A 20,521-nucleotide genomic window follows, 5' to 3' on the forward strand; every position below is an offset into this window, starting at 1 on the left:
TTGGTGATTGACCTGCTAAAATGCATCTAGTTCAACTTACCTGTTAATTGCCAGGTTTAATTGCCAGGTAAAGCAAGGAAATTAGCAAACTGTACTGAAGACCAGCCTTTAAGACCAGAACTTATTACCCTTGGTTTATTACTAGGACTTTATTCACAATCATTGTCATCAAACTCCTCTATCAAACACCATCATTCTCCACCAAACTACCCTCATTCTCCAAAAAAAAACAAAATTATTCCCACCAAACACCAGCATTGTCCATGTAATACTCATCATTCTCCAACTAACACATTCTTCAGTAAACACCTTCATTCACTACCAAACACCAACATTTTTTATTAGACTCCATCATTCTCCATTAAACACCAACATTCTCTGATTCCATCTTTCTCAAACACCACCATTCTTCATCAAATACCAACATTCCACATCAAACTCCATCATTCTCCACCAAACACCACCATTCCCTATTAAACACAGTCATTCTCCATTAAACACTGTCATTCTCTATTATACACCATTATTCTCCATCAACTAAAAACATTATGCACCAAACAACACCATCCAACACCAACATTCTCCACCTAACAGCTTCAATCACTACCAAATACCAACATACTTCACCAAACACCAACATACTCCAAAATCAAATCAAATCAATCAAATCAAATCAGATTTATTGTCACATCACAAGAGTACAGGGACACAGGTGAGTGAAAAACCTGAGTGCGAGTTCCACAAATTATGCAGAGAACAGTATTTACACATAGATAAACAAAACTATAGATAGGATAGAAGAATAGATAAAACCAATTTAACTAAAATATATACATATAATCTTACACAATAACTTAAAAATAATAATATTGCACCGAGACATATAATATTGCACTGGGAATGTAGAGTGAGTGTAATCAACTATATACTATATATAGTAATGGATATTACAGTGCTATGTAGATGTGCAAATAATCACACTAGGTGTGGAGGTCGAAGATGGTACAGTAGGTAGCAGAGTATTTAGTAATCAGACTCCATCATTCTCAAACACCCACATTCTTCATTGATCAGGAGCACTGCTGTGTCTGATCCACTCAGACCAGCGCAACACACACTAACACATCACCACCACTCTGTCAGTGTCACTGCAGTGCTGAGAATGATCCACCACCCAAATAGTACCTGCTCTGTGAGGGTCCATGGGGGTCCTGAACACTGAGGAACAGGGTAAAAGGGGGCTAACAAAGTATCAGAGAAACAGATGGACTACAGTCTGTAACTGTAGAACTACAAAGGTCACCTATATAGTAAGTGGAGCTGATAAAATGGACAATGAGCATAGAAACAAGGAGGTGGCCATAATGTTATGCCTGATCGGTGCATCTTCAGAAATTATTTATTTTACTATAATTCCATAATTCAGTGACATTATTATTTATTCCAATGAAAATTATGTGATAGAGTGAACACAGTTTCCAATTGTCATCACCAACGTCAAGTGAGAGCAACAGTGGCTGCATGTTCCAACCAATGAGTTTATATATCTTATATCATACAAACAGTCAATGGTAAAATGTAGCCTTTTGCTCTCGTTCATACAGCTTGTGGATTCTTGTTACAGTGGAGGCTCCCAAGGGGAACTGGAGCTTTCCACTCTGCTGCTGCTTGTGTTAGCTTGCTGCTTGTTCATGCAATATGTACATAGTTCAGTTGTACTCTGTGGTTCAAAAATGTTGTAGATCTATATAAATTTCATGTTTAATTAAAAATGGCAAGGTTAATTGCTCCTCGAAGGGTGAACCCTAATTGCGTTAAACTAATACGTTGGTACAACAGATCAAAACAAAAACATATACATTCAATCACTTTCAGAATGAAAGGGCATATTAGAAGGGCAGAAAGGTTACCTGTGATAATCTCTCTCCTTCTCTTTCTTTTTGTTGTATAACATGTCGTACTACTGGGGTTAATTGACCAACAACGATCTGTCACAACAAATTAGTCTGGGTTGAGGAACATTACTCTGCTGGATCATTTTACTCTGCCTGGCTGCCTCTCGCTCTCTCTCTCTCTCTCTCACTCTTTGCTGAACACAGCAGCGCTCCCTCTATCAAATCACGTCTATTATGTTTGTTGGTGAGTTATTGAGAGTGAAGGAGTGGACCTCTGGGCTCTGAGAATTTAAGAATTCGGATTATGTTACTGATCGTATCCCCCCGTGCTTCAGACACCCACTAACCCGCTGGCTAAAAAACCTCTTATTGCATTCAGATCAGCCCAATATCTGTGTAATGAGAGTCGGGCAGCCTAAAGAGACTCACAGAATGCTGACCAGCCCCCTACTGCCTTTAACATCCCCACAGACACATTCCACACATGGCCGACGTCTCGAGCACTGATGTTAGCATAAATTACATCAGGCACAATTGGGTTTCCTCAGTGGCAGCCCAATAACTCAGTGACTTCATAGAGAACAGCTCATGTCTCCATTTCCTCTATTTAACCTTTAGAAGTCTAGATGTATTATTGTTGTATTTGCTATATATTTGATTAGCTTTGCATAATTATTTTAATGTAATTACATAGTAAAGTAATTCATGACTGAACTTCATTTACATTCAGTTTATATTCTGTTTTGACAGGTTTGAGTCTGCAACTGTCAGAAACTGACAAAAACCATGGCAAAAATGTTATAAAGAGCAGCAATTACTTTTCATCAAACTCAATGTCATTAAAAACTTCTCTTCTGCTTTCAAATGTGGATTAAAAGCATAGAATTATGCTATATCAGTTTCCATGGTTATGACGTCCATTTTCATCGTTACATTACACCCATTTCTACAGATACATTACACCCATTTTCATGGTTAAATTACATCCATTTCCATGGTTACATTACATTGATTGTCATGATGATATTACACTCATTTCCATGGTTACATTACACCATTACACCCATTTCCATGATTACATTGCACCCATTTTCATGGTTACATTACATCCATTTCCATGGTCACTCTACACCGATTGTCATGATGACATTACACCCATTTTCATAGTTAAACTACTCTCATTTCCATGATTACACTACACTCATTTTCCACAGTTGTGTTACACCCATTTCCATGGTTATGCTACACCCATTTCCATGGTTACATTATACACATTTCCATGGTTACATTACACCCATTTCTATGGTCACTCTACACCAAGTGTCATGATGACATTCCACCCATTTTCATAGTTAGACTACACTCATTTCCATGATTACACTACACTCATTTTCACAGTTGTGTTACACCCATTTCCATTGTCATGTTACACTGCCATGCCATGGTGACGTTACACATATTTCCATGATCACGCAACACTAGTTTCCATGACTGTGATACACCTATTTCCATGGTTACACTACACCTATTGTCATGATGGCATTACGCCCATATCCATGGTCAGGGCTACACTCATTTCCAAATTACACTATACCTATTTCCATGGTTGTGCTGCTCCATTTTCCATGGTTACACTACACCCATTCCTACAGTTGTATTACAACCTTTTCAATATTTACACTGCACCCTTTTCCACTGTTGAGTTACACACATTTCCATGGTTATATTACACCTATTTTCATAGTTACTCACATCCACTTCCATATTTCTGCTGCACCCATTTCCATGGTTACACTACAGTTATTTCCATGGTTACACAACTAGCCAGGTCCGTGGTAAGGAGTAATGTCTTCATGAGAAGACATGCACTGTTACTGGTTGAATGCAGTTCCAGTGAAAATAAAGAAGATAACGATCATTAACTTCGATACTAAAATGTCTCTCTCTTATACAAATGCAAATGTACGTATCAAAAGTTAAGAATCTGCACTTCCCAAATTTCTCTGCTTGAGCTTTGAGTGAGAAATAATTCATATAAAATTACAGCATGATTTTGTCAGTGCTGGCTGGTAGAATAGTCCACTTCTGATCCTGGCAGATATCTCAGCAGCGGTTGTGATTGAAGACAGGACACATGTTGATTTCATTTTTCCACAACAAGCTTTTGCAGCCTACAATCTACACTTCTGAAAGCAGTTTTGACAAGTGAGCATGATAAAGTGCTTTGTGCCAGTCCTACAGTTATTACTGTCTCAAATGTCAAAATTCTCAGATGGCTGCCAAATACAAGAAAGTAAGGATCTTTTTTCCTTTCTTCAGCAGTCATCTCTGATAAGAATTCTATCTGCTGTCCAGCTCAGACCCTTCTCCATCCTTTTCAGATAAAGCAGGACACACACAGATAATGTTTTCTTCTTATAGAGATAGAGGAAAAGAAGGGGAAAGAGTGTATGCAATGTGCCAGACACACGCTCTGCTGGAGGAGGACCCCTCGGTGGCAGACCGGGTGTGCGTGAGCCATAAGGACACGTGTGTCGTCCTTGAAAGCAGCGGAAGGAAGGCAGCTTATGGCTGTCTCCCCAGGACGCGGCAGGCTTTGCCAAGCTGCTGCTCCGGATGAGCTTTAGCAGGAAGCTAACGAAAACAAGGACACATATTGGATTATTGATGTGGAGCACCACTTTTATTTAGCATCCCTGGTGTATTATTTCATCTAAAAAGTGTTCTATAATGTTCAGATGATCCATACGGTCATTCTGACAGATTGTAAAACACTACAGGAAGTGTAGGGGGTGATATGGCTTCTATTGTTTCTTTTCAAAAGCACTCTATAATGTGTATATGATCCACACAGTCATTCTGACAGATTGTAATACACTGCTTCAAAGTGTAGGGGGTGATATAGCTTCCACGAGTGAGAGGAACAGGAAGAGTCAGAATAGTTCAATTAGTGGGTTAATCAAATAATAATAGATTCATCAAGTACATAAATAACAAATTAAATACTTCGTCAGAGCTCCTCCCTGCTTCTTTTTTGTCTATTTACATGTGAAGTTGCTACGTATAACCCTTTTGGCATCTTTATTTTAAAGCGAGTAAAGAAATGGTAGGAAACCGGAGTTGCTGTTGGCCGAGATTGCTCCAGCTGTGAAACACAATCATGCTATCCCACTGAGCGTGTCTCTGTGTGCGTGAGTGTGTTTCTTTGTGGGTGTGTGTGTGTGTGTGTGTGTGTGTGTGTGCATGGCAGAACAAGAGATAACCACAGCTTCAAGTTGAAGAGCACATGCTAGCGTGGCGCTCTCTCGGGAGAATAGACACTCGCACAATAGAGTTAATTAGCAAATGCTTCAATTGCTTTCAGGGACTCAGGTCCTTTTAATTAAGAAACACAAAAGTGTCTTTCAGAATGAGACATGTGCCTGATGAATTAGATAAAACGGCACTGGATTCTGCAGCACTCCGCTCGCTCGCTTCAAAACATCACACAGCCAAAGCAACAGGGCTCCAAACAGAGTATTAGACCAGAGAGACATATTAAAACAATTGTACGAATGGGAGAAGCATTAAAAACAAATTAATTTTCCCTTTGTGATGAGCAAAAGTAATCAGATCGGGGACAAAAACAATTCGCATAATTAAAAAACATACCGACTGTGTGTACGTACTCATCACACCAGTTCATTTGTTCAATCTTGGAGTGAATAATTCCTTCTCTTCTGTGCGGTTTCATTAAAGACGTGTCAGTAATGTCAATCGGGGGGCGTTACAGAGAGAAGTGTTTCTCTTCACCCTTTATATTCACCCTTTACAAGTTGTAGACATGAGCCGCTTCTGAGACTGCTATAGATTCATGGATGTCAATCCAAGTCCAAGGGACTCTCTTGCACATTGGTCTCACACCTTCCCCAGCGTAATAACTGTCAGAGCACGTGGCTGATAACAAAAGCATGCTATAATTTTGTATTATTATTTCTGAGTTGTTGTTCATTAAAACAAGTGGAGAAGGTCTGTGGAAAGTGCAGATTCTAAACTTTCAATCTATTACATACTACATTAAAGTTTGTCAGTTATTATGATTAGAATTTGATGTAAAGTTATTGTTGTGTCTATATTCTCTACACTTTTGCCATCATTTTGACTTTTTTTAATATGTCAAACTATTTTCTTTGCTTCTTCATTTTCATTCTAACAGCATTCAGCCAAAAATCAGGCAATTCATGACTCATTTACCGTAACCATGGAAATGAGTGCAGTGTAACCATGGAAATGGATATAACTCTACTCCAAGCACTGAAATGGGTCTAGCTGAACAACAGAAATGGGTGTAGTGTAACTAAAGGAATGATTATAGTGTAACCATAGAAATGAGTGTAGCAAAACCATAGAAATGATTATAATGTAACCACAGACATTGGTGTTGCATAACCATGGAAATTAGTGTAGCATATCCATGTAAATGGGTGTAGCCTGACTATGGAAATGATTATGGTGTAACCATAGAAATGAGTGTAGCATAACCATAGAAATGGTTATAGTGTAACCATGGAAATGGGTTTAGTGTAATGTTTCCCAACCCTGATGCTTAAAGCCCACTGGCTGGCGTATTTTTATCAACATCCCCTTACTAAGTTAAATTGGGTGTGAGAAACAAGCACAAACATGAGCAAGGTGGAGGGCCTTCAGGACCAGGGCTGGGACACACTGGTGTAGCGTAACCATGCAAACCTAAGTAGTGTAATCATGGAAATGGGTGTAGCATATCATAACCACTTTCTTTTGTTCTGGGCCGTTATTGGTAGACCTGCAATATTTACAGATTTCATACACAAGCCTAGATCACTTTGAAAGTGGAGCTTTTGTTGGATTACATGGATTACATTGTGATTCATCAAAACACCTATATAAACTAATCTGGACCTCTCACTGATCAACATCAGTATTGCAAAGACCGATATCACAGTAATACTTAACAAACGATGTATAGTGCAGCCTTGTGTGCCCCTGTATGGGTAATTATGGGCTCAGGATCTAAACAGCAAGGCAGAGGCATTCTGCTCACAGACTGAGTGACACTCAGGACGCCTCTGATTTCCAGCTGTCACAGAGATCCGCAGTGTGATTTGCTCTTTTCAAACCAGGGGCTGAAGGCACAGAGATGTGGGTTGAAAACAAAGCCTAATGTTTATTTATTATTTTTTTTTGGTGTGGAAACACAAATGTACAGTATTCTGAAGGAGAAAATACTTCATGAAAATTATAGGTCATTCTAGAGGTCAACTGGTCAGCAACAGAAAACAAATCTGCTAAATCTGCAACAGAAAAAGGAAAATCTAGACATGATTTCCTGCCATAAAGCTATGCTTCCAGTCACCCCAGTCACTTATTTCAGTGAATGAGGCTCTATTTAGTAATTTTGCTTTGCAGAAAGTCTTCCCAGGAGGCTTACAATGGAGGTTAATGAGGCATGAGTTTTACAAGTGAATAAAACCTTAAAACCTTGAAAATATGTCATTTTGAAAACTGCCATGCTGCCACTGAAGTGATCCATTATTCACATTCAGTAAGTGCTCAATTTTGTGTACTCAATTTTAAGGGATTGATTATTATAGAATGCTGTTGGATTTCTCATAGGAATGCTAATTAGCGTCATGCCTAAATCATCACACACTTGCTTCAAATCGTGTTGAGTTGTTAAGTACTCACAAATAGACTTGATCATGTGGTTTCTGACTCTGTATAACACACTGTTTTGTATGAACATGGACTAAAACATTAGCAGAGACAGAAACAGTAGTAGCAGCCTGAAGCCTGAATTGTGTCCATACTTTTGTCCACTTTTATACAACAATTTCATACAATCTGTGGGAAGTTAGAATTTCTTCTCCAAAAATAAAATCATTTTAATTCATGGGTAAAAACATCATACAACTGTTAGTTCTGATGGCACAATCTGATTGGTGTAGAAGCGTTGAACGTGTGTTGATATTTATGATAACAGCACATTTTTTCCACAATGGCTTTATCATTCCACTGAGCACTGGTCACTAAGTAATGACTCACATTACACTGCAGCTAATTGTTAGCAAGCTTTTACTTTAGCACGTACAGAAATAAGGGATACATTAGATAACCTTTTTAGTTCAATTGTCCCATGTTGTTGCCATATGGCAACAAAATGCAAAATATTTTTTAGACCTGAAGCCCATTTGGTCAGATTCTGAAAAAGAGTGTGACAGCAGGACTACGTCAAATTCTGAACCTGTTGTTTGCCCTGAGCAAGCTTTTCGGTCGGCAGCTTTGGAGAAACAACTACACAACAGTTTGCCAGAAACAAACAGAATACAATTCAGCAAACAAGATGGGCTGTAAAATGCTTTACAGACTGACTGGAACAAAACTAATTTTCAGTATCTGGCATATATTGATAAAGCTGAGCTAAACCTGATATTGAGACAGCTCTATATAGGTATTGATATAGATACTGAGACTCTATCTATAACCCAATAGGGCACTACTTTTTGTGGCAGACGAAATAGTCAGCATTAAAGCACATTTGATACAGTGTTTGTTTATCTTTGCTTTACTTTTTTCCCTATTTCGCTGAGCTTTTGTGTAAAAGGAATGGAGGGTTTGAGGCAGTGTGTTTTCATGAATAATATCATGGCTGTGTTGATCTGCTATACTTGTCTTCAGATTGTACCAGTGACCAAATCACAGCCCTCTCATGTTCTATTGCTTAAATAAAATAGAATTGTTGGCATTTGGCCAAAGCATGAGACGATGGAACTGCAATATATACTGTATAAGTAAACGAATACACTGCACATCATTCTTTACTTTTCAAAGTTAATGTTTTCACCATTTAGCTGAATTCCTAAAACATTTATGCATATACATTGGCCCCAAAAAGTATTTGGACATTTGTGCCATATTTAAAAATGTATTAAATTGATTGTTTTAGGAAACAATATGTCAGACTAAGTGGTGTTTGTTTTACATATTATAAGACATTCCAAGACATTTCTTTTAGGGAAAGGTGCCTTTTAAAGGTGACTCATGTGTTTCAGATTGTTTATTTGAAGACTCCATCAGACTTTGATGTTTCCACCTCTGTGCTTTATGGTACTCTTAGTGCAGTGTGGTTGGAATTCATTTCAACTCTTTGAGACCCCATGTACACCTGGTCGCTTCATGTGACTAGTATCTAGATTGTTTGCTGATAAGAGTTTAGCCATATGCACATTTACACTTGGTAGTCAAATGCGTCTCCGGTTAGTCGAGCTGAAATCCGATTACTGTGTGCGACGGAATGTATTGCACGGTTCCTGTAAGTCGTCTGCAGTTTGTTTTGCACAGTAGTGTCTGTCCATATTGCATTTAAGCCTTTTGTTTCATCTGGTCCCCAACCATGTGCTTTCTCTATAATTATCTTCCTCGCAGACAAGTTCTGGTTGTACTTGAAGGGGTTTTGGTTGTCGAATGTGTCTTGGGAGAGAAAGTTGCATTTACACTGCTATAACGTGGCTTAAATGCATCTCAGACCGCCTCCTTAAGTGGTTTGAGTAATTGGATTTGTATCTGTTTCAAATGCACCTTGGGTGTGTTCACACTTGCATTTTCATGTGGCTTGGCCTTATTCAGATATAATCTTGATTCAAAACACATGGTTTAAACAGGATCAGAGAGTCTACCATCAGTTTGATGTTATGTTAAAAGTGCTATTTTGAAATAAATATCATTTTGTTATACATTTTTGAAGTAAACTAAAGAACTTCTTTAAAGTTTTTGAATGGTTAAAGTGTCCAGATACTTTTTGGGGGCCACTGTATGGCTAATAATCTTGTTATGTTTTTTTCCTTGCTTAGAAGTTGAATGTGGCCTGTATATTGCAAACTGTAGAGTCATTGCCACATGCTGTTGCCTTATGCCAATAAAATGCAAATTTTACATTTTTAAACATAACACATAAAAAAATACTTTTTCATCTGTAATTTCATAATTCATACAGTAAAAGTGTAACAACTCAAGTTGTTAGGCACGTATGTGCTGCAGTTCGCACCATGCTAATTGATATGCTAATAATCTTCCAATAATAGTTAGCTACATTAGCCTAAAAACTAAAGAAGCAAACTTAAGACACCAAACTTATCTTGACTGATCAACTCCATTTGTGATAAGAGGGATTTTTCAGCAAACTATCACTTTAATATCATAAGCGCATAAAGGAGAAGACGCGTTTGGCTCTTCTATCAGCACCCATCCTGTTCAAGGCCAAGGCCAGGCGCTCCCTGATGACTCCAGCATTACTTTAGACCATCACTCACTGTTTTTCCTTGGAGGAGAGCACGTATCGATTTTGTCAACAGCGCATTGATTTTTTTTTCCCTCGCTTTCTCTCTCGTCTGCCACCCCCACCCCAAAGACCTCGCTGAGGGAAATGCTACGCTGCGCCAGTGAATCTAAACCTCCAGAGAAAAAGGGTGAGAGAGAGAGGGAGCGATGGTGATATTTCTCGTCGCTGACAAAAGAAATATAAAGTCTTCAAAGTGGAATGAAGAATCAAGAAAAGTTTGTGGCAAAAAAATCTTGCCAGCGCATTCTGTCAGGTCTGGGCAGTTTGATTTCTCCTAGCTGCTGGATAAAAGTCCTGTCACAACACAGCCTTAGAATCCTCAGGCCAAATTTACAAGAGCTTACCAAAGAAAAATCTTATGAAGGACCTTAAGACAAACACTGAGAAGTGTAGACGTAAAGTTCTCAAGTGATCTCTTAAGTAAAACTTAATTAAGAAAGTTTTTTTTTAATTGGGCTATGACACTATGTATCATATAACCTTTTGACATCCATTAAAGGAACAGCTTGACAAGAAGGCTAACATTGCTAACAAACACTAGAAGTCAATAGTCACCCAAATCCTTTCTGTAAATATATCAACAAAACTTCTCTCAGCCCACTCAAAACACATCCAGGTCTTCATTAAGGTTGTACAGACTTCTTGTTGTGGTTTAGGAACAGTAAGACTTACTGTGAGCAATAGAAATGAGCAAAACTTCACTGTGTAGCTGAACACAGCAGGCAGCTGTTCCAACCCCAGCAGAATCCAACTCCCCTTCAGAAATATCCCTTTCTATTCATAAACATGTATCTTTTGGTTGAAAATGCAAGATTACTACTTATTTAAATAAGTAAAAACAACAGAAATCATGAACGTTATCTGTGGCTCCTGCTTGACATGCGAATGGATGAATTTCGGACAACAGCTGTTCTCTATAGCGGCTGTCTGCTGTGTTCAGCTACACTATGAACTTTAGTTCATTTTTATAGTAAGTCGTACTGTCCTGTAAAACCATATCAACACTTTAATGAACATCAGGATGTGGTATGAGCAGATTGTACTTGTGGTATTAGTGGTTATTCTTAAAAGGGAAAAAGTACGAAAGATAGTAAGAAAATCAAAGGTAATTTACTTTTATTCTTAAGTCTAAAGCTTAAAAAAAAAAATCATTTAAAAAAAAAATGTTTGACACTTTTGTGAATCTGGGCCCAGATCCTGCTCTTTGCTGCTCTGAAGTGCATCAAAAACAAAACTTGGGGTAAATTTGTCCTGTTTCTTCTGGAAAAATTTGCCTGTCCACTTCACTGTAAAGATGCGACGTGGGTTGCCAGGTGTTTGTTGTTTTGGAGAAGCTGCAGAAGCTGTAATTACTGTACGCCTCTCTGAATCGAGGAATCTTCCAATGCATCTGTTGCCCAATTAATTCGGGCACATGTGCGCCGGGGGAGCATGTGATGTGTGCGGTCTGCTGATGCGTGCAGTACGGCTGCTTTTAGCTCCATTGTTCTGGACGCGTCTCCCCTGCGCTCGGCAGCAGGCTGTTATTCTTCCTGTCTGCGTGCAGAGGAGGACAGCAGCTTGTCTCTCACTGACAGCAAGCGCTAAAGCTGTAAGCTGTATTTAGTCTGAGACAGATCCCAAAAAAGACCATCAAGTACCCTAAAACTCAGCCTATAGACACAAACTTCCTGCTCACTCTGGTGAGAAACTCGTTTCACGGCTTTTATGTGTGATTATAATGTTTTGTTACTTAATTAGCAGAAAAACAGATGCATATATCCAGTCAGTCAAGTCAGAATACTTTAGTGCCGTATTGCCTTGGGCTTTAGTGACTTTGGAATGTACTGCATCTCACAAAACTTGATAAATCCACAGCATGAAGCCAGATACAATACACAAATACATACAATACATAAAAACAATAATAGTGAATGCCACAAAATATATAAAACTAGGAATGCTTGGGCCTCTATGGAAGCTCATTCCTACAGAAGCCCTCAAGGGCATGAAGATTCTCATCAAAAGCACTCACACCTAGTCTTGGTCTTTCTTTCTCTCTGTATGGAGACAGTAAGGCTGTGTAGGAGGTTCTGTATCAGTACAGAGAATGACAAGCTCTGGGTAAGAACTTTATATCGTGTGTATATGAACTTAGGTGTTTGATGATGCTTTAAAGTCTGTATCTGAACTTTCTGGAGAGATGTATTGTATTGTGTGTGTATGCATGTTTAACATCACTCAGACTCAAACAGAGCTACTGACTCAAACTGAAGACATTTGTTTGAAATACTTGAGTGATCCACTGTGGACAACTGACACAATTGTGCTGTGTACAATAAAAGAAAAGACCTGAAAAAAAGCCTTGAAGGGTAACATGAAAAAAAAATAAAGTGCTTTCCTGAGTTCCACTCAAACCTGAGTTTGTATGTATTTTCTGCCTGTGTATCATACTGCCCTGTGATGGACTGGCGACCTGGCGGCCTTCCGCCTTCTGGCTCCAGCACCCCCTGCAACCCAGAAGGATAACATAGATAATGTGTGTGTTTGTGTGTGTGTGTGTGTGTTTGTATATCATACCGAAAATGATGGAAACAATTTCTATTCCTACGTGAACCAGGTATAAAAAAATACGATTACTGGGAAACTAAGTGGTTAACATTTATGCTGCTTTCAGGTGCTCATCAGAAAGTTGTACATACTGGATGGTTAACTAGAAAATGTGATTAAACTCTGTTCATAGATACGCCTGACACACGGAAAAAAGAAGGCATGGAAGTCTGGAGAATTTGTTGTGTTAAAAAGCATGTTTCATTTGTGTAAAAGGTGAAAGGTCGTGTTATATATCACATCTCGTAAACTTGTGTATCATCTACAATTCCAAGTCTGACAGTAGAATGTCATGTATCACAGTTATATGCTATCCAAGCATATCTATCTATCTATCTATCTATCATGATAATTGTTAGCCACTTAGCTTACCAGTGAATTTTCTCACCTGGTCCCTGAAGGTTAAGGGGAAAAATGCACCCTACTTGTCAAAGCTGGATTAACATGGTGAGTGCTAAGCCAATATTTTTTTCATGCAAGGCAATATTTAAAGACGAGAAGTCAAACTTGCAGCATAAATCATCAACACTAAGTCAAAATCTTAAGTAAATAAGTCACATTTTTGAGAAAAGAAGTCAAAATTTTGGCAGAATAAACCAGAATTTTGAGAAAATTAGTCATTATTTTGACACAATAAGTCACAATTCTGACAAAATATTTCAAAAGTTTGAATAATGCGGGCTTTTTTTCTCCTTAGGAATGGGTTTGCATAGTCCTCAGCGTCTCAAAGAGCTAAATAGACTTGTTAAAATAAAATTAAGGCATGCAGTTAGTGCATATGTTGCATGTTTGTGCTTAGTTAATATGGTTGTAGTATGCTGTATATAGGCAATGTTCCAAAATACCCATACAAAAATGAAAAAGGGTGAAAAATAATCCTTTCTGGCAGCAAGTTTACTGATTGAAAAATACAGTGGTAGTAATTTACAGAAAGCAGCTGCTGTAATGCTTGTCAATCCTGGAATTAACAGTGCAGTTATTATTATTGTTGTCATTAATTTTATTTATATATTTTATTATTTTTACTTTGTTTATGCTTGCGGAGCTGCAGTACTCTAGGCAGACTATATCATGAAAAATAAAGTTATCCAGAATCACTTTAATTTGGTATCTGGTCCAATCACAGCTGGAAAGAGCAGCTTTTATAAAAAGACATGCTTAAAGCTCGGAGGGTGTGGAGGCTTCTCTGTGTGAGCCTCATTTGTTTTGACCAAATTTAACTGGAGGGACTGAGTCATGACCAAAAACCCTGGAGAGAAACAGTGGACAGTCGCTTGGCTTAAAAGGAAATACTTATTTAAGACAAACACCTTCTTCGCTGATTAAATAAATCCTCTGCCGCTGGTGATTGGCACAACAGTGTCAGGCTCCTGAAAGGTTTGTGCCTTTGCGAGGTGAGTCTAGAATGCCAGCATTTGTTACTCACACTAAATTGGCTGAGGGCGCTCACTTGAGTGTTTAAACGTCTCTGTTTGAGTTGAGATCATTAAGCTTCCATGTCTAGACAGCAACATGTTCTCTTTCAATTGATCAAAGCGCTGTTAGATGCAGACAGATGCTGTTTCCTTTGGGATCTTAGAATGTGTTCACAATAGTGATCCGGCACCAAAAAAGCACAAATGATGAAGCTTAGGAAGAAAACTCACTAAGAACATAATGTGCAGCCTTGTCGTATGTTCACATAGGCTTAGACTCCAATGCTAATCACATCAAGGTTAAGGTGAACACTTCGAGCAGATGACCAAACAGAATACAGCTAAAAAATGGGATCTCAATCAAACACCAGCGAATAAACATGGTGCCTGATGACATATTAATAATCCTTTCTTGAAAAAAAAACAGCATTGACCAGCATGCCTGGTCACCAGAAAAACAAGCATATATTGTGTTTTGGATGCTGGTATACTGGTCAACCAGCATGACCATGTTGGGTGACCAGCTAAACCAGCAACAAACCATAAAAAAAAAGCATAAACCAGTTCTGACCAGCATGAAATGAATGCTAAAAACAAGCAAATTAAGCAGCACAGGAAAGAAAACTGCACCGAAATAATGTCAGGCCTTGTAACATTCATAATGACAGCCATTTTATTGCCTCAGCTAGTTGCTAGTTGCTTAATGCTAATGCTAACATTTTGTACAGATAAACTGAACAGGGTAAGACTTCAGACACGTTAACTGCATTTACCATTCTAAATTGTATCATAGGCAAACACAAGCAAATAAAGCATTCCAGGAAGAAACTGTAATAATTTGTTCAGCATTCAGCCTTTAATGCTTAGTAACATAAGGATGCATTTATTTCTATCTGCAGTTCGGTTCCTGTGGTCTGGACCAAGGCAGAAAATGATATATTGTGGCATTTTATTTTTTATCCGTTTAACGTTCGCACTGACATATTTAACATTGAACCAAAAGATGTAAACAATAGTCAAATAGAGCACATAGATTTTATGCTTGTCTTGTTTTATCTTTGTCTAATCATGTTCTAAAGCAGAGGCTTAGTGGTTTTCCCACAAGGTGGGAGAAAGCGGAGTAAAATCACTGTAATATACAGCCTCGAGTGGATTACTGCTTTTATAGTGAAAACTTAGCACATTAATATGTAAATCATGTATGTTTTCATATGTCTGGATTATTTTACTCAGTTTTGAATTCAGAACTCCTGAATAGATGAATAAAATGTATGCATATGTCAAAAAGCATCCACAATTCGTCTGTTGTGGGTATCAAAGAAGGTCTGCAGAGAGAAGATGATGGCTTATTCCGTGTAGTCCGTTTACATCTTGGTCCATTTTGTGTTCATACTTCAAACAAACTGCACCAGAGTTCATGTGGAGCTCAGTGGGGCTCTTAGTCCACTTATTTGGTGCTCTAGGGTTTGAAAGTCAGTGTTCTCACTTGTTTTAAGGAACCACACTAAAACACTAACACGAGAGTTCATTTTAATTAAACCAAATGTGCCACCCTAAAACTGGCAAAAACACAATACAATAAGTTCAATAGGAAAACTAATAGAAAATAATAAACAGATATTCCTAACCGCAGACATTTTGACTCAGACTCCAATGCTAGCTGCTTAATACTAAGTCTTTAAGCAATTAGCATGGGCAACTAGCATCAAATGTGCCAAGTGTCAACACATCCCAAAGCTGGAAAATGACACAGCACAATAAGTTCAATAAGAGAACTCTCAAAGAAAATAATAGACAGGTATTAATAGTGGCAGACATTTTGGCTCAGACTCCAATGCTAGCTGCTTAATGCTAAGGCTTTCTACACTTAAAACTGAGCTGTATTCTGCCATCCTAAACTGCCATCCCAGGCAAGCAGCTCAGGAAGAAAACTCTCCAAGAAAATAATATGATGTCACTTATTCATAATAGCATGTAGCATGCTAGTTGCTGTATGCTAATTCTAGGTATCCCAAGCAAATGGGAGCAAAAAAAGCAACTTGTTGAAATTGTCAGGTTATGTGACACTAGCCATGGCAGCCATTTCATCCCAGCTCTTTGCAGTGGTTATTTACCGCTAATGCTAACAGCTGTGTCTTTTTCTTTCCTCTATTGCAGTGCCATCATGGGCCATTGTGGCTATTGCATTTGTGGCCGTCGTGCTAGTCGTGTCCTGTTGCTTCTGCATCTGCAAAAAGTGGATATTCAAGAAGAAGAACAAGAAAAAGGGCAAAGACAAGGGCAAGAATGCCATTAACATGAAGGACGTCATAGACGGGGCCAAAACCGAGGTAAAAACTCTTTTTTTTACTATGCATCTAGACTTTATAGTCTTGCCTTTTTGGTTTAATCACCACCAAATGCATGAAGTTGCTGATGATTCTATTCTAGCATTTCTATCACTGTCTTGCAGCACTATGCTATTACTGTTTGTGTTGTGTAACGTAGTTATTGTCTTGAAATAGCAATTAGGTCTAGATTGACAAGAAAGAACTCAAGAAAGAAAGAAAAATCTCTTTAAAATGTCTTTTGTTAACGCTGTTGCTTGACTGCTGACTTTAATTACAGGATTGAAAACCTGGCAGGGTAAAAACGACACAAAAGCGTACAGACTCTGCTTTCTGTTGCTAATAGCTAAATGTACATGTTTTTGTGTTTTGTTATGTTCTTTGTTTAGCTTTTTTTTTTTCTTTTTTAGTAGTGCTGCATATGATTATGCTGTGCTATAAAGTGGTATCAACCCAGAGAAATGACGGTGGCTAATTAAAAACAGGGGAGTGAGGGCAGTAACGCACCTCCTCCTTTTTTCAGACGCAACCGCAAATTACATCCAACACTGACACTCTGACCCTGGTTTGCATACTAATTGCATTATAACACACTACACTCTTCTAACAGAATAATTGACAAAGTCGCCTTAATTTGCCATGTAATGACACTGACTTTCAGCCCAGCACACATACTGAATTATAGACACAGCCTCTTAAAGCACACACTAGGGTGGTGCTTTACTTGGTGCTATGATGCAATGATTACTCAGAATTACCTGTTATTTCTCACATTAGTTATGTGCACAAAGTATTCGTCAAGAATCATTGCAGCATCATACACTGCTGTATGTACCTGGTAGTTACTATATACTTTAATACACAATATTTGTACCAGATATGATAATAACTGCATATTTATTTATTCAATAGTACATACTGTGAAAGTGTTATTTTACAGAGTTGCACTATCTTTGAGTCTTGTACTATTTGGACTGAATTAATTTTACTTGGGGTGTGGGGTAACCTAATTACTAGTGGTGTTTGTCAGTGATTTTAGTCCCATCATGTCAGTAATCACAGGAACAACCCCAGATTATATTAAATCCATGCTATAAAACAAGCAATAGAAATACTGACAGGTCATATTTTTCCTGTGCTATAACACAAAGTGTGAAGTAAACAATGCTGTAAAACAAACCTTAGAAATAACCCCAGGTTATATTAATCCCATGTTATTAAATGAACTATCGAAATAATCCCACTTTATATTAATCCCATGCTATTAAAATGAACCACAGAAGTAACCCTAGTCTATATTAATCCCATGTTATAATATGAACCGTAGAAAAAAAACTCAGATTATATTAATCATGTGCTATAAATCAAAACACAGGATTAACCCAGTTATATTTTTTCATGCTATAGAATGAAACATAGAAAAAATCCTATGCTGTAAAAATAACCCCAGTTTATATTAATCTCAAGCTATAAAAACGAACCAAATAAATAACCCAGGATTATATTAATCCTGTTCTGAGAAACAAAACATAGTAATAAATCTAGGCATTTACTTGTGATCTCTGTATACATCATCAAATATAGATGAATTTTTGAAGTGCACAACTCTAAAAATTAAAACTCGTAAAACTGATGTTAGCCCAAGTTAATGACACACTGCATCAGCCTGAAACAGCTATGTAGATGATAAATGAAATTATGACTGAATTAATGTTTGGACAACTGAACATATTGTGTTTGGAACTTTCTCGTGTGGCGGCACTGCGTAAACTGAGTAGCCAATCCCAGCTCTGTAATTTATATCCCATGCAAATTGGTCATAAACATTACAGACGTACTTTGGCAAAATTACATTACCCCACCACCATGTAAAACTAATCACATCCCAATAGTACTACCGTATTGTTCAATATGTTTGCTAGGTCTGATCCCATGTAAAATCCATATTTGTGAAGAAAATGTTGTTATCCTACTTAGCATTGTGACAGAAATATGTTGCTTTATGTATTGTAACATATTATACAATAATGCATTATTTTGTATTACTTTTTACCAAAGACTGAGGATCGATGCTAACATTAGCCATCCATGCTAACATTGACTTCAAGCATCTGTTGCAATTTAGCCATCTGCTGTAGGTACTAATGCTAATAACTAATGCACACATTCTACATGGAATTTTGAACAGGGAAGGAACCACTACAAATTACACCAGGTAAAGAAATACTCCAGCATTTTCAACCGAATCTCTGTCTGTTGCAACTGTACTGTATAACTGGTTCTTTTAGAGATGGGACAGTTTTCCAGAGAGAGGAATTTGTGGTAGGTTGTTTGCAGCATTGTGACATAGAAGGAGTTTTCACTATGAATATGAGAAAACTTAAAGAAAAGTGAAAGTAACCGGAACTACTTTTTTTTCTTGCTCAAGTGTTGTATATTATATATTAAAATTTATCCAACTGACAGAACTGGTAACATCTTTGTTATGTCCTTGGTAAGACATTTTCCAGTACTATAGTTTCAAATTCACTTTGTACAGTCACATATTTAGATTGTTTATTCACAGAATTCAGCAGCTGCCCATTGGCTTCTATTTAAATTGAGTCTTAATGCAGCAGATATAGATTTGGTTAAAGGATTGCTGGAGTATACCTTTAATCATCACACGCTCAGTCAAAACCTGTACAAAAAGTCGTTTTATGTTAAAGATAAAGGGATCAAAATGGAGCTTTAAGCCTCCCAGCGGTCATTTCTCCTGGTGTGCCCAGACACATGTGGTGGCCTCTGTGTGTGGTTGTTTTAATTTGTGTTTCTTCCTTCTATGTCCTCCTTATCTATGTTTTGTCTGATGACTTTTCGGGATTGGCACTGGCGGTAGGTTCCTAATTGCTGTTGGATCTTCTTTAGCCTGCTGCAATGACGTTTTTTCTAGCCTCTTGACAACAAACTTACTCCTGTAGAGAACAATATATGTAACTATGCATACAGTACATGTATATCTACACTATATATGTGTGTAACCCTGGTGTATGCACATATATATCTCTATATATATGAATGAATTGAAAAGAAAAAAGCACTTGGGTACGCTTTGACAAGGCTGAACCACACTGATTTCTCCTTTCAAGTGTATTTGTGATGAAAAATGGATTGTCGTAGGATGATTAAGCTGCCAGACTGTCGGCGAACTCTTTGAGGAGGACGTCAAAGAGAAGGTTTAGTTATTATTTATACGTGTGCTTCATACCACCGCCTTGAGCGCCAAAGCAGCCCTCATTTGGCCCACTTGAACTTTTGACTCTGACAAATGTCTGGCGGGAAAATACCACTCGACTCATTAGCTGTACAAATTATGCAAAAAGCGTTTTTTGAGTCGCAGTGACCAGCCTGATCTTTCAAAATCCTCAAGACACGCTTTTCAATTCGCCCCTCTTGTCAAGCGGTCTGAAAGGTCACCTCCACCGGAAGATCACATGCGATCACAAAAGACAGCAGATGATCAGCTAGAATTGTTTGAATGAACAGAATATTCTGGCCTTAATCATTTCTACCTCTTCATTAAGTGAGCATATTTTTATTTTATTTAATTCTACACTAAATTTAGCACACTTTGACCATCCTGAAACTCGAAAGCTTTCACTTTCCTCTGGTACACCATCTATGCGGACTGCCATTTACATTAATTAGCTTTCTAGGACTATCACTGCAAAAGATTTTGACAAAGTGAAATCATTGTAAATCTAGTCAACATGTCTAATATTTTCCTTCTGAGACTATTGGAAGAATATTGTAAGATCATTTAACATATTCATTTTATCTAGTAAAACTTCCTTAGGCCCACACAAGGGACTCCAGATCTAAGCTGTTTTTCTCTATGGGAAAAATGTACAGTGTCCTCAAAAATCGTTCTGTAATGAACACTAATGTTCCATACCTGAT

The 20,521-nt window shown here is 37.9% G+C and overlaps 1 protein-coding gene across 3 annotated transcripts in view; it reads left to right on the forward strand.

The window, feature by feature from the left end:
* Positions 1-20,521, forward strand: part of syt1a (synaptotagmin Ia) — a 228,141-nt gene that overhangs the window by 169,423 nt on the left and 38,197 nt on the right. For all 3 annotated transcript variants that reach the window (XM_036577185.1, XM_036577186.1, XM_036577184.1), the window contains one exon: positions 16,413-16,585. In XM_036577185.1, the coding sequence (XP_036433078.1) occupies positions 16,413-16,585 (173 nt within the window). The remainder of the gene's footprint in view (positions 1-16,412; positions 16,586-20,521) is intronic.

The sequence above is a fragment of the Colossoma macropomum genome, unplaced genomic scaffold, assembly GCF_904425465.1.
Source record: "Colossoma macropomum unplaced genomic scaffold, Colossoma_macropomum, whole genome shotgun sequence".
Taxonomy (NCBI): Eukaryota; Metazoa; Chordata; class Actinopteri; order Characiformes; family Serrasalmidae; genus Colossoma; species Colossoma macropomum.